General features: G+C 38.1%; 1 protein-coding gene across 1 annotated transcript in view; it reads right to left on the minus strand.

Moving 5' to 3' along the window:
• cacna1ea (calcium channel, voltage-dependent, R type, alpha 1E subunit a) overlaps nucleotides 1-4,451 on the minus strand; it is a gene marked incomplete at its 5' end in the record, with an annotated part of 96,518 nt that extends 92,067 nt beyond the window's left edge. The window contains one exon of the mRNA XM_080473453.1: nucleotides 3,916-4,451. Coding sequence (XP_080329579.1) covers nucleotides 3,916-4,451 — 536 coding nt within the window. The remainder of the gene's footprint in view (nucleotides 1-3,915) is intronic.
• Between the last annotated feature and the right edge of the window lie 10,986 nt (nucleotides 4,452-15,437).

A 15,437-nucleotide genomic window follows, 5' to 3' on the forward strand; every position in this document is an offset into this window, starting at 1 on the left:
ATTTTGATACCTCATTGTTTTTGATTGTACAGAGCAGATTTTTCTGTTTCAACTTAAGTCTCCACTGAAGCTTTATGCGTTTCACAGATCTGTAGATTGATGATGCATTCTGGTTTAGATAACTGGCAGAAATGTTCATTATTATCCTTTCATCACTTTCTGACCTTTTTAAGAAAATATCATCATGTCTGTTTTTCACTTTAAGTATTTCACTGCTGTACTACTATAACATCAAATATGTGGAATGAGGCACAATAATATGTGTCGTTAGGTCATTGCATCATGGTGCAACACGTGTGCTCTGCTGCATAGCGACATGACTCACCGCACACAACAATTTGGCTGATGTTGGACCTACTAATGAATTTCAGTTTAAAATGTTTTGTTGTAGAGATCCACGGGCAATACAAGTCATTAAGGAAATATTGCTAGTTAGAGGCTTAACAAACGTGGGTATTATTATTTTAACTTGTGTTCGTTAGATTTGATTTATGCTCAGTTCTCAAAATATGTCATTTAAATGTTTCAAAATCCACTCAATGCTTTTTTACTTTCCCCAAACCATAATAGAGATATTGTGAGATGACTGGCAGAAGGGAAATATCTGGCCATGTCAGGGGTAGTGGAGTGAGAGGGCTTAGACTGGGGCTCCCCACTCTACATGTACTCCCACATCCTGGGAAACACAGGATAATATCTATTGAGATCTGAAGCTTGTACTCCATTTTAAGCAGCATATCATCTTCCCAAAGCTTCCACTAAGAAAATTTTCATTTTTGTTATGATGGGAAATTATAAGACGGTAATTGAACCATCCTTATACTGTTTTTTTTTGTTTTTTTTACTTTGGTTTTCAAAGCAAAATGAACATTGGTGGTACATCATTAGTTATGCTCTGTCCATAGAAAGATGATCTACTGCAGTAAAACTTGCCCTCCTTCCTGAAAAAAATCAAACAAACAAAAACACCAATGAAAAAGCAAAAGCTGACACTGTAACAACTGTGATCAAAGCCCTTTCAGAAGACCCTTGTTGGCAGTCCAAGATATTTTAAAAGACAAAGACACTGGCTTAAGAAGTTGATCAGCCTGTTAGCTGTCACGGCACAAACATTGGGTTGAAACGCCACATGTTTGGACTTCCAAAAACTGCAATTTGACATCAGAATGAAATTTTGACCTTTTCTGTCATGAAAGATGGGTTAATGGAAACAGCTGATTCATTAAAGTTGTTCTGTGGTGCACAAACACATTTAATGACTTAATGGCAGCCCGTCGACTGCAGGCTATGTGGAGTGTAGAAACTTCAGTGTGAAAGGGCTGAAAGAGTAAAGGTCATAATGTCACCAAAAGACAGAGCATCTACCCCCTGGACAGCTGATGATTATAATTTTGAAGCAGGTGAAAAACCCTGTGGGAGCATCTGTCAATACAATGAGACTCATCAATTTGCGACACATTAGGCATGGCGGCAAATTATAGGTCCTATTTTGATTCATTTTGGTTGAACACATGGGTGAAATCTAGACTCATCAACTAGTGTGCCTGGTGTACAAACCTGACTACAAACATTATCTCATTAGTATCTTGCAAATAGCGCGCACAATTTGGTGGTTAGAAGTCTGAACTGATGATGACATAACAGAAAATAGGCAATCATTATGACTTTAAGAATTGTCTTCTGGGAGTCGTGAATGTCCTCAACAAATTTCACAGCAATCAGGCCATTCCCTTTTAAGACAACATCATTAGAAAAAAAAGAGTATAGATTGAAGTGAACTTTTGACCTTGTATTGACAATGATGTACTGGTCAGAAGGTCACCTCAATTTTAGAGACAGTCATGGTGAATACCTAATTATAGTTGAGATTTTAAAGAGAATGAATCAGTACGAGCGGACAAATTCACATTTGGGCACAAACTCTTTTACAACAGTTTACGATGTTTTAGTCTGTAATGAAGTAAATTTTCTCAGAAAAACAAAGACAGGTGCACAGCAGGTGCACTGGCTCAGGTGCAGCATTTTATTTTCCTCCTGTCAGTTAGCAAAGGGTTCACCCTTAAGTGGCCTTGAGAGGTGGGTGTTTACGGTTGTAATGCATCCTGACTCACTGTGGTCATCTTCCTCTCGGCACTACAAGTATAACTATCAATTACCTTTCTAATAATTATATTTGGCAGGGCAGAGAATTGCTACCCAGTCCATGACTGAAATTCTCCACAGGCCTGATGATCGAATGATCATCCACTTCCACACTCATGTCACATGGGCTTAAATATCAAATGCAAATGCTCTCTTTCAAAACAGCTCCCTTTTGCTACTTAACATTTAGTGCTCTGCTTTCATTGTGCGTCATCTCCTCTCCATCTGCACGGTTCCACCCCACTCTCTCTCTGCCATTACGCTCCACAAGCCACTTTCTCTTTAAGAGAAACAGACATCGCTCAGGTTAAGATGTGGCATCCTGTACCTGTGGTGAAGAAGGTATGGGGGGCGCAGAGGGGGCCAACTCCACTACAGGTGAAGCTCCAGCTTCAACAGAGTAACAGAGGGGGGTTTCAGGGCTATAATCAGCAAGAAATTCCACAGCGCCACAGGGCAGGAAACCAGTTAATACACACACACACACACACACACACACACACACACACACACACACACACACACACACACACGCACACACAGAGGCATACGGTATGAACACGTGAGTAAGGACACTGTATGTGTACACACAGTCACTTACACACATAAATGGGGTTCAGTTAACAAAGTATTACGAAATAAGTGGGTTTAAGTTGGCTTTTCATAATTAAAGCGTCCACATTTTATTAATTATTGTTCTTAAAAAAAACGTTTCTTTCTTTCTTTGCTCTTGTAAATACAACATGAATTTATGGAAATTACAAATGTCCTCCATCTTTAATTATTTACATTTTATACAATGTGCCAACCTTTTTGTAATCTATTATTAACCACCTCTTCCTGAACATTATCCTGAAGAAGAACACGGATAAAGTTATAGGTTCAAACCATGTCATTGTTACTTTGCTGTTAATATTAGAACATATTTATTTATCTCTTCTGACAAACTAAAACATGGTGCCATGTGTACTGATGACTCAGGTTCTATGATGATTGGTGGAAGATAGGTAACCAATGTATAAATGTACTTCAAATACTAAACAAGAAAAAATGTCATCTTCGGCATTTTTTTAAAGCTTCTATGTCATTTCAGTTTTGTCTATAAACATACTGAGCACTTGATCTTCTACCAATGAACTCATAAAAAGTAGAACATACATCTTAGCTTAGAACAGGAAGCACCTGCAGTGGATCGTGAGGATGAGAGAGAGCACACAAGAAAAAAAAAAAGAAGCTTCCTACCCTGATTACAAAAGGAGACCTGTATTGGGCTCCACCCAGTGTGGACATCTCCTGTACACTATGCAGCCCTCTGGAAACACTCTTCAAAATATAGCTGCCACTCAAATAAATAGAAATAGAATAAAAATTATTTTTTTTAAACTCATTATTTAAAAATATGAATTACTTTTTTTAAACTCATTATTTAAAAATACATTTATTTATTTATTTATTTAATTAATAAAAAACATTTCTGTCATACATTTTTGTTTTAGTTATGTGTTGTTGTTTTTTTTGTTGTTTTTTTCTTCTTTTGTAAATGTGACCTGGTCTGCTTTTTAAAATGGTAAAAAGTTCAAGTAATTTTGTCCTATATGTAGCACATTTCTGTGGAGCACTTGGATTGAAGTACAGAAGCACATCATTTGTGAAAATCATCCTTAAGAAAACTTTTGCCAATGGAACAAGTGAGTCCAAGCCAAGGATATTTACTGGATAAGATAGACAGAGTGAGAGAACTATGGAGTATACCCAGTATAATTGTGTACTTACTCCCACTCCTTGCGTCGCGCTTGAGGTGTGCTCTGTATCTTGTGAGCTTGGTGAGCTTTGACAATGTCCCGTTGTTCAATCAGGCCTCCCCGTCGTCTGTTCATCACATTAGGACTTACTGCTGAATCTCCTTCCACTCCTAGCGTTCCAACACCGATGTCAAAAGTCGAGGCTACATCAAGAGTGAGGCCAAGGCGATTTGGGTGTGGAGGGGGTGTATGGCGTGACATCTGTGGCAAGTAGAGGGTGTCGTAACTGGCTGACAGACTCTGGGGCTCCAAGAGGAAGTGGGACTGGGGATGTAAACTAGACCCTCCAGCCAGTCCTGCACGGTGCTTCTGCCATGTCTCACAGTCCACCGGAGATGGGTGGAGGGTGTGGTGCCTAGGGGTGCTGCTACCACACATCATCCCCATACCCACGCCCAAACCACCTACCGGATTCTCTGACCCTCCTGGGATTTCAGATAGTCCCAAAGCATTGTGGTCCCCTGTAAGAGACTGAGAGCTGACCGATGAGGAGCCCAGTTCCAGCATGGTGGTAAGGCTGCCTGAGATCTCAGCATAGTGCTGTGGGAAGAAAAGAAGAGAAGATAAGACACAGCTACAAGAAAAGGGAGAGAAACAAAATATGAATGCAAAACAAATTATTCATTCATAGGTTCATTTCTCATTGCTACATTGCAATAATAGAGGCAGGAGATGAATATGGAGTCCTTTTTTATTTTTTAAAGGGGTTTTGGTACACCTTGTTATCCGATGTCCTTAAGAAGCAACTCTTGAATGAGAAACCAAACAGGCTATGTCCTTAATACCTTGGCAAAATATGAATATGGATGGTGGGGAAGAAAGCTCGCTTTTGGTGGCACATATTTCTGTAACTTTGACCTGAGTTGTAATTTTCTGATATGTAGATTACATGCAGATATTTTCTTATTAATTCAAATAAAAGCGGAACTTCAAAAAACAAATAAAATCAGACATGTGTCACATCCCGAGATACCTAATGTACCTACACCATTGCCTCCTGCTGATACAGGTTCTGTAACACCACTGGAGTGTCACATATTAGATCCATCAGTCAAAGGCCAGACAAAATTGTGATTTTGTTGAGCTAACAGAAACAATTTGCCAATGAATGATTACTTTAACTGTCTTCAATCAATTTAAAATATCACCAATCTTCCGAGTATCACAACCAATTAACTAAGATTTAATTAAGCACTTAAAGCAAATAATAATATAGTGCAACACAGCCTTGCCATGTTTAATGATTCAATTAGGAGAGAGGCTGTGAGGGAAGTGTAATTCACTCAACCCCTCTTCTCATTTATTTGCAAGAAACATGGAGGACATCAGGTTAGTTTTGAGTATGTGCAAAGAAAGAGATGTGCACAATAAGTCTTACTTCCAGCGAGGCTTCAACAGCCTTGAGCTCTTAATGCTTTAGGTGGGCAAATGATAGATTTTCGAATTTTACAGCCACCCTGAGAGGAAAATGTCCAGAATAACTTGTGAGTGGAAGATATTGAGCAGTAAAAAATGTTATACGGCACAAAGTTAGCAGGGTGACAAAGTAAAAACCAAACCAATGAGTGAAATCCACCAGATGACTTAACCAGGCATGATGTGGAGGATAGTTGTGATAGTGGTGGTGTTTTCCTACAAAATATCAGGCTTTCCTGAAATGTGTGAGATTTTTTCCAAAACTCAAATATGCACTCAGCTTGATGTTAACTGAATTGACCTGAGGCTTCAAGGTGAGATGTAACACAACAAAACCTGATGTGTTAAAACTCAATTTCAGACTTTGTTCAAGAAGTACTCGAATAATTCTACATCAATTTTAAAGTATTGACGTCCAAAGCCTGAAAATAGCCACAAGCTTCGAAAAGAAAGATGAAATAAGCAAAAGGTTGAATGTGGCAAAAATAATGTAGCTTAATCTTTAAACATGTATCTTTTCTACAGGCAAGAATGACTGGCGCTCAATACACAAACATAAGGTGGCCAACTGGTGGCATTGCTCCCATAAATGTTGCTCCTGAGAAATATCATCAATCAACATCCACATCACACTCTCTTTCAGTAATTTCTACACAATATTTTGGGTTTACAGCCTTCTTACCTGGTGATCCCTCTTGAAATGAAAAAATATATAAATAAATTGAATACTTGTTGTAAATCCATCATTTTCAAAACACAATTTTGAGTTGTAATTTTCTTTTCTTTTCATTCTTTTTTTTTTTTTTTTTTTTTGCTGCTTCTCGTGGGCCTGAATATAAATAAATGAAACAAACTCGGAGCAGTTGGAGAAACTATTATTTTGTAATGGAAAATGCAACTGCACATGAATAAAGCTAAAAAGTAATTAGTGCAGTTTGGCTTTTTATTGACTGGCACAAGTGACAATCAGAAATCAATAAAATATAAATCAGTTCTTAAAGCGTATTTTCACAGCTTTTCCTTATAATCAGTGATGTTTCTATTCTTCCTGATTGACTCTGCCCATTACATCAGGCACTTCAATTTTCCTGCTCCCTGGGGTGGTTGATTATATATAATGACCAAGCTTCAGCATACAACCTAGAAAATAATAGGGTTATAGGTAAAGTGCCTTTAATGGGTAGCTTCTTAAAGTAAATGAGTTGGCATTCTGATAAGCGGAAAACACCTGGTGTTCTCATGTACCACCATTTCCCTTTCTTTCCGAGGATGAAAATCCATATTGAGATTCTTGAAATTTTTCTTAAAAAAAAAAAACAAGCATTGTAATATGCATATAAATATGACACGGATGCATTATGGGGTTCCTGGCAGGGTGACGTCTGTCTGAGAATTGGCAGAAGAACACAACTGATCTGATGCTGACTGCATTCATTTTGCAAATCATTTTCACTAACTGGAATGCCAATACAATCAGATGATACATTGGCCAGAAATCATGGCATTCATACAGCTGGAGCTGAGCATGAGTCTCTGAGGCAGGGGTGTCAAAACTCATGTTGGTTCGTGGCCATATGCAACCCTGTTTGATCTCATTTAGGTCAAACCTGTTGACTAGGGTACAATAAATGACATTGCTTTTTTAAAACAGACTCTGGATTTCTATTGCGTTGTCTTTCTCTTCAGACAAATGTTGGCAAAAGCCATGTGCTTCTGAAGCCTTCACTGCACATGTTTTCACCCTCACAGTATTGATTTAAGTGTTGATGGAATTCCACAATATCACACTCACTGTGACATTGTGCTTCAATCAGCTGTTCTAGTAATTCTAGGTTTCACTGTTAGTTTGTGTTATGCTTGCTGGCCTTATGTGGGAGCCACAGTAATGTTAACGTCAATCCCTAGACACCCCCATACTTTGATATTAATAATGTAATTCTTTCTAGTTCAAATGTAATGTTTCATATTTGCATCTTACCTTTAACACTGAACATGTGAACGGGCACTGTGGTTTTGTTTGGCAGATTTAGTAACCGAGCATTTTGGGCAGCTAAAGCACCTGCCAGGGTCTTGCAGGGCCCTTGGGATTCACATTATTCTGTGGACATAAGGCGAATAGTATGTGCATTAGAGGTTAAGCAGTGTTACTGTGTTTTGTTTTACAGATGAATGGAAAAAATGTGTAAGTCACAGTACGTAAGGGTGATCGTTTGTGTGTCTCTGTGAGAGATTAGCCAATATGTGAAATGCCAACAATAACCAACTTGTGTAGATGTGTATAAGCAACCTGCAACTGCATGACTCATATGCTGAAATCCAGTGGACGTTAACCACAAGTAGCCAATGTTGTTATTTATTATTTATCTAGTTGTTACTTTGTTATGTTTGTTGCTTTGTTGTGTTAGTTTATCTTTGTTTTGTTGTGTACCCCCATGTCCGAAATAAACTTAAACTTAAACTTGGCTTAAGAGTATGACCGTGAACGTGTGCAAATTTAAATTGTTAATATATGTTAATATGGGATATATTCAGATATATTTGTACACATTTTTCTGTGGAACAAATGTCAATAGCATGTGCATTAGGAGCTTTGCCGTACTGTGTTTTGTGTTATTGAATAAAAATGGACATTACTGAATAAATGCACAGACTTCACTTGTGTCTGAACAAGTGTGCAACACTTAGTAAAACAACATTGACTCACAGTGGCCAATTTCACAATGGCAAAAAGAAAATCCTGTTATTTTCTTTTTTTGTCATTTGAATAGACTTTGCATTGCAATCAAGGGGGACAGATTGAATTTTTTATTGAACCAGTTTTGGCCTGCAGGCCAAATGTTTGACAGGGAAAGAAAAACAAAACAACAACAAAAAAAACAACCAAAAAACCAGCTCGAAGCTCAATTTTTGCACAATCATGGTAAAGAGCTGTGGGACAGGAGCTCTTCCAAAAAAAGAGGAGGTTTACATGTACATACATGCCAGTTTTGACTAGAAATACAGTTTATGATAATAAATACTGACTTCATATTTTTAGAACACAAAGCTACCCTTTAAGTTACTCGTTCTTATCAGTAAACACTAGGGATGGGAATCGAAAACCGGTTCGGTCTGAGAACCGGTTCCAATTGATCAATTCCATCGGAAGCGTACACCTTATATGTGTTCGATTCATCTTAACGATTCATTTCCCAGCACGACGGGAAGTCGCGTTGCGGTACTTTGCATGACGTCACACTCTGCGACGCAGACCTCCTTCAACCAGGAGAAAACATGGAGAGGAAGAAGGTCTAAAGTGGGAGACGATAAACTACAAAATAATAGGATACGTTAATACATGTTCCACTCACCACGTCCTGAATCCACAGAGTCCACAGCCTCTCGCCTCACAGCCACAATGTACCAGTTAAAAAATAAAATAAAACTCTCGGTGCAAATCCCGGCAGGAGCCTTTCTGTGTGGAGTTTTCCTGTTCTCTCCGTGTTCTCTCCTACTAATGAGGGACTTTTAATAAATGAACTCTGCCGTCAATCTGTACCATGTTGTGATTGCCTGCTCCAACGAGCCGACAGCGTAGACATATGCTAGTATATCTTCACTATACGTGTGAGCCCCTAGTTGTCACAGTAATAAACGCTCTACTAGAGTATGTCTATTGTGTAGACATATGTCTACTGTGTAGACATACACAATCTGGTAGGGATCTACTACTGTATGTCTATGTATTAGATTATTTAGTGTTGAAAATCACTTCACAAAAAGCACCAACTCAATATGAAAACAGCATTCCCTGCAGACCGAGAGAACTCGTTTCTTCCTGCTACTTCACTTCCTCATTCCTCTCCAGTCTCTGCCTCCCAGAGAGGGCTATCTTGTCAACAGTGCAAAATTTGAAAAAGTGTAAATTCCAGGGGGCATCCAATGAAGGCAAATACACATTTGACTATTCTTTTTTAAGGAAAAAATTATAATTCAAGTTTCATCTTAGGAAAAAATTAAATTGTTCCTTTTGGTGCAGAAGACTGTACAACTACTTTTTTCCCCCTCAAAACAATACTCAGGAATTGTTAGAAGAATTGATAAATTCTTATCAATTCCCACCCGTAGTAATCTACCTGTTTATTCTCCTTTTTAAAAAAAAAAATAATAATAATGCTAGAAAAAAAAAAATCAATAAAGAATTGAATCGTTAAACAGAATCGAAAATGGAATCGGAATCGGAAAAATCTTATCAATTCCCATCCCTAGTAAACACTGAAAGCACATGGCTCCTCATTCTGTTTAAAAGTGATCTTAAGGCACTATGGATCCCCATCCTATACGGTTTCTTTGTGACACTATAAATGAAGCTTGCAGTGCATTTTCGTACTCAAGCACATCAACAACATGACATTTATCATCTGATGAAGAGATAAATTATTCAGAGGTCACACTTTAAGGAATCGTATATAATCATTTTGCAAAACAATACAGATATTCACATTCAAATTTACATAACAAAGGCTGCACAGTGGTGTACGGTGACGTATAAAAGATCGATAATTCAACTTACAAAAGCATTACATCTGTAGATGCTGCCAGTCAGCTGGCTAGTTAGTTTCACTCTGCACAAAGAGTGAAAATGGAAACAATTAGCCTGGTGTTCAGGTAATTCAACCATCACAAAAGTGAGCATGTGATGCATCTAAGTAAGTAGAAGGTGGGAAAGGTCCTACTTTTGCAGGAGTTCAATGGATCTTCAGCCCAACACAATGCATCTGTATGCAGTCAAACTTCTCACTTAGACATTGGGAGGTTAAAGAGAATTCCCAGGTGTGTGTCTGACATCAGTCAACATGGCAGTGGTTTTGATCAAAGTTACTCGCTCACCACCCTAATGATTGCCAACAGGCATCAGTATGGACACTCACCATTTCAGTGTGATGGACTTTACTGAATATAAAGGTTTAAAGTAATGGTTGTAACAATTAATTAGTTTGCCAACAGCAAAAAGTAACAACTGTACAGCAAATTTGTAGTCTGAAAATAAGTTTTATCTCCTGGTCCTCATTTTATCTGGACTTTGACAGCAGCTCAAAACCCCGCTTCCTGATTTTCTTATATTTGCATGAACATAAACCTGAAAATGGGACTTTCCCAACTAGTAAATATACCATTTCCTGACTAACTAACATATCATATTTTGTTGACGTTAAATAAGCTTTTAGGTGGAAACAATGTTGAATTCAAACTGGATAGATATTTTCCATACTTTCATTGGAAAAAAAACGTATATATTGCCATTCAAAACAAAAAAATACACATACAGAGAATACAAAAAAAAGGCAAGGTATAGTAGCTTACCACTGTATCATAGTTTTAGTTTTACCTTACACATACAGACCTTCAGCTACATCCCACAAAAACAAGAAAACTGGGGAGTGTCATTATTGTTTGGATGTATTTTAAACAAGATACTCTGGCGCTACCTAGATAAGTGTGTTGATATAAATGTGTGGATTCTCCTATCTAAAATTGCCATAAACATTCTAGGCGACATATATTAATAGGAATGATAGGGAGAAGAAAGAAAAGACTTGTATCATTCATTATAAATTCAGGTTGAAATTTCATAAAACATTCATGTTGCCTAACATATGTGAAGATTGCCAGAACCATTATTACTGACCACAAGCTCAACAGACCATAGCTACAAAGCTGTAAAAGAAACACCCACAATGTGCTGCACAGACTCAGACATCAAGGCTCAGCTTCTTGCCTCCACGTTCAACCGCTGTGGCTATCCACAATAATCACAACCATATAGCCTTAGAAAGCTGTCTGCAGTTCGTTATAATTCTCCTAATTAGCTTTTGGAGTCTTGTTGTTCATTAGCCGTGGTAACTGTGCTTTCACTGCCGTCTGCATATAAACATCTAATATGCTGCTTCTAGGTTTGTGACGACTTCTCAGTCATTCAGTGATGACCTACAAAAGGAGTGAGAGACACAAATGCAACTGAATCACAGTATTCCTGGGATCAAACAGTTTTTTCGGCTCTGTGCTGGAGAGGCCGATGTTTTCGAGGTTAATAATGAGGAGTGACGGAGAGTCTGCCGCAGCCGAGGAACCTTCTCACACCTGCTGCCCACAACATCCTACACAACTGCCTGATAACACATTACACATCCTCTCCCTCAGCCTGGATGTCAACCTGGTAAGAGGCCAAACGTGTGTCAGGAAGTGTTATGTGTCACCTGACACTAATGGGCTCTGCTTCTTTTTTTTCTTTTTTCTTTTTAATCCGGTGTAGCATTTCAGTCAACTGAAAATGTCACTCTTGTTTTGTCAAAAAGCATGGGGGCTACAGCCACTATGTGAAATAAATGATTTTCATCACCTGCAGCTGTAAAGGTGTGACCAAGCTTTAAAGTTGATTCTGTTGCTCATTTGTTTTAGAGGCAATGAGATTTTTATTTATTACCTACATTTGTTTAAAGATGTACCATTAACACACTAAAATGACAGATGATACTGAAGTATTCTTTATCTGATTGTGAGAACATATGCTGTTAAGATAATTCAGCTAAAGTTCAAAATTCAAATATACCATTAGATCAGGCATTTTCAAGATGTGCAAGAAAGAAAGAAGTCTTCCTTTCCGTTTCACAAAAAAATAATTGCTTGGAGGCAGCAAAACATATTAAAGTTTGAGAAGGAAGATACTACAGTTTACAATGTCATTTCTATATTGCTGAGCAGTAAATAGTGCTCTTCAGTGATCCCCAGCTGAATACTTATCAAGTTTAAAATATAATAATATGTTCATCCATCTTCTATACCACTTTACCCATCAGCTGAAACAGATCGTGGCTGACTAAAAGTCATTCACACAGTCACATGTACACATAAATGCAATTCAGCCACGATTTAATCTCCAAAGCATGATTTTGGACAGTGGAAAGAAACTTGAATGTCTGCGGAAAATGCATGCCTGCACAGGGAGAACATGCAAACTCCACACAGAAAGGCACCCAAGTTGACATTTGAACCAGGAATATTCTCACTGTGGGGTCAGAGTCCCGACCAATGGAGCACTGTGTGGCCAATTTAACAATTTAATGGCGTGTGATTTTGTCAATGCTTCAGGGAGCAAATACAGATCAGCTCAACTCAGGAACTCCAGTGTTACAGGTTGCAGACTACAAATGAAGGTGGAAACATACAGTTTGAGGATAAAGAAACTTGTTGATTTTGTCAAGGTGTTGGTTGTGATTAAGATTGCACTGCACAAAAAAAGTCCAGTCCATATAGTGTGTTAAGAACAAGAACAAAGCAATACAACTCAAACAAATTCCTTCAGAACAAAAAAAAAATCCCATCATTACAATGCAGCGAAAAAACAGTAAATGTAAAATACAACCTGTGACACAAAAGACTAAGCTATGCTCACAACATATCTTCAATCACTTTAAGAAACAAAGCCTTCTGTATTTACTGCTATGTTTGCTTCATGCAAACAGAAAAACAGAGCAGTTGAATGAAACACCTCAGTCAAGAGTAACAAGCCCTGACACATATAAATAGTGGTGTAACTCAGGAGCATACAGTTTGAAAGTCTAAGTATCCCCTCAATGAAGTCTAATTTTCTCTGGCTCATTCAACCTCTAACTCTCTCTAAAATACAGTCACTGCATATTACTGTTCTGAATTACACAGAGTGCATTAGGCAGCGCCAGCATTTACATATTGAATTTACAACTTCCAATAACACACTGTGGTGCAGTTTAGTGAGCGCACAGGGGCATTAAGATATGCAAATGTTTCAAATGTGATCGGCAGAAGTCATCCATCAAACTGGTTTCATATGTGCAGCTAATGCAGACGGTACATTTCTTTTGAGGCAGTCACAGTTTATCAGTAATGCAAAGATAAGAAGTAAGGAAGCAAAACTTTGCCAAATTAACATTAATTATCCCACCAACCATCGACTTCTATTGTCCTAATAGCGCTCATTCATTTGCAGGTTAAAAAAATGTGTTTAATGGCAGAATGTTTCTCACAAAGCCTACATATTTTCTCATGATGTAACACCTACTGCAACACTTAGCAGTGCAAATACTAGAGTGTGATCATCGACTCCCTTTGTCAAGTTCTTCTTTAATTGCTCATTTTGCAGTGTGATCTACTGAGGCGGACACCCCTCTGCCTGGTCTGTGCTTTCGTACTTAAAAGATTGTTGTCAGTGGTAGAGCGTGTTCGTAAGGACTTTTTAATTGTAAAGCTATAGTGAGTCATGTACCACCAACACACGTGAAACATTTCATTTGTTTTCCATTATTTGATCATGTTCATTTCGTGGATTTTAAAAACATAAATATAAAGACATGTATATTTTAGTTGCACTCTTTCTATTGCTCTTTTATTAGATATCCTTTCTAAATTGAAAGACGCTGCCCACTCCTTCTTCAAAATGTCCCTTCTCTGCTTTTCTCACAAAAGCGCCCCAGATATTACACCCATTAGATGATTGTCATGATTTTTAGGGGCTTTTGTTTGCTTGATAACATTTTGTGGCTCGGGCGCACACTTTGATCAGACTTCCAGTTTCAGATTTCTTTTATTTAATATTTGCTCCGAGGGTACAGCATGGTGCTGTACTTTCCATTCATTTCACGCGTCCATTCACTTTGAATATATTTTGATTTCACAATTCATTGCTGTATTCCCCAACTATTATATGTGACTGTGCAATAATGGCAAAAGTAATGTCCCCACAGGGTTCATTAAAGTTTCATACAATCTTTATGTAATTATTGTTCCATAAACACAGACGGACCCGAGTTTCAATGGATAAAAATGCTGAAAGCCTGAGTCAAAGACATTGGTGACACATACAGTGACCTTGTTTGTGAATTAGTTTCACTTTCATTATCTATAATAGCTCTGTATGTTTGACAAAGACACAATACAGTACTAAGACTCTAATTTTATGCAATGCGCCAGATGTTTTCCATTATTTCTACAACATTTCATCTTCAAATTGCAAGCAGATACCAAGTGACATGTCACCTTTGAATTGATAATAAGACATTCCCACGGGTATCTTGTTGCAGTGATAGCCTTCTGGAAAGTACCGTTATGTAGCACTATCACCTCAGATCAGTTGTAATCAATATGACTAATAGGAAAAGCACAAACATGCAATTAGAAGGTGAAGATTGCTCGTGGGTAAGAGCTTTGTTGTTACACATTTCTCCTATTTCAATGTTAGATATGGAAAATTTACCATTTTAGAGAGCGCAGTTGAAATCAACCAATTATACTGTATAGGACATGAAGTAATTCTCACGGCACAATTAAAAACAACCATCTTACTCGTTCTGCTTCCCTGTGTGTCAACAATTTCCAAATGAGGCATTATCCTGGCCCCAATGCCTCCAGTGAGGTTCCATCTGCTGCTTAGAAAACCACTATTATCGTGTTCCTGTTTAAAGTCATCATACAGAAATACAATCCCCAACCTATAAGTGACTGTTAACTTCTCAAAAATGGACCATTGGATGACACTTAAACTGCAATTTGACAAATTGTAGCAATATAAATCCAAGCAGTAGCTTTCTGCTACTCTACATTGAGTACAGGTGTGAACTTGAGTGTGTGGTTGCTTCCCTCTGTGTTCACCGTGTGATGAATTAGTGACCTGTCCGAGGTGTATACGCCTGTTCACTCATAGTAGCTTGTCATAGTGATAGTCTCTGCGGACAATACTGTTTTGTCTGTCTGTGTGCGTGCGTGCGTGTGTTAGACTAAGGTTGGTTTGCCTATGAAATGATTGTGCTCTGTATGTAATGAAGACATGAAATTTCTCAAAACTGAGAGATTTAGAGCTTTTTGAACTTTCTCCATATGAGGACATTTGTATGCCTTGTCCCCTGTGTAGCCAGGTTTTCTCCATTCCACATTACATGTTTTCATTGTCCCTCTGCTCAATGAAACTTGAATCCAAAATGACCATCAGACTCTGCAGGAGATTCACAATGACCCATACATTTAAGACATCAACATCTAAATCTTTCGTATACAAAGACAACTAAA

The sequence above is a fragment of the Lipophrys pholis genome (genome assembly GCF_963383615.2).
Source record: "Lipophrys pholis genome assembly, chromosome: 10".
In the NCBI taxonomy this organism is placed as follows: Eukaryota; Metazoa; Chordata; class Actinopteri; order Blenniiformes; family Blenniidae; genus Lipophrys; species Lipophrys pholis.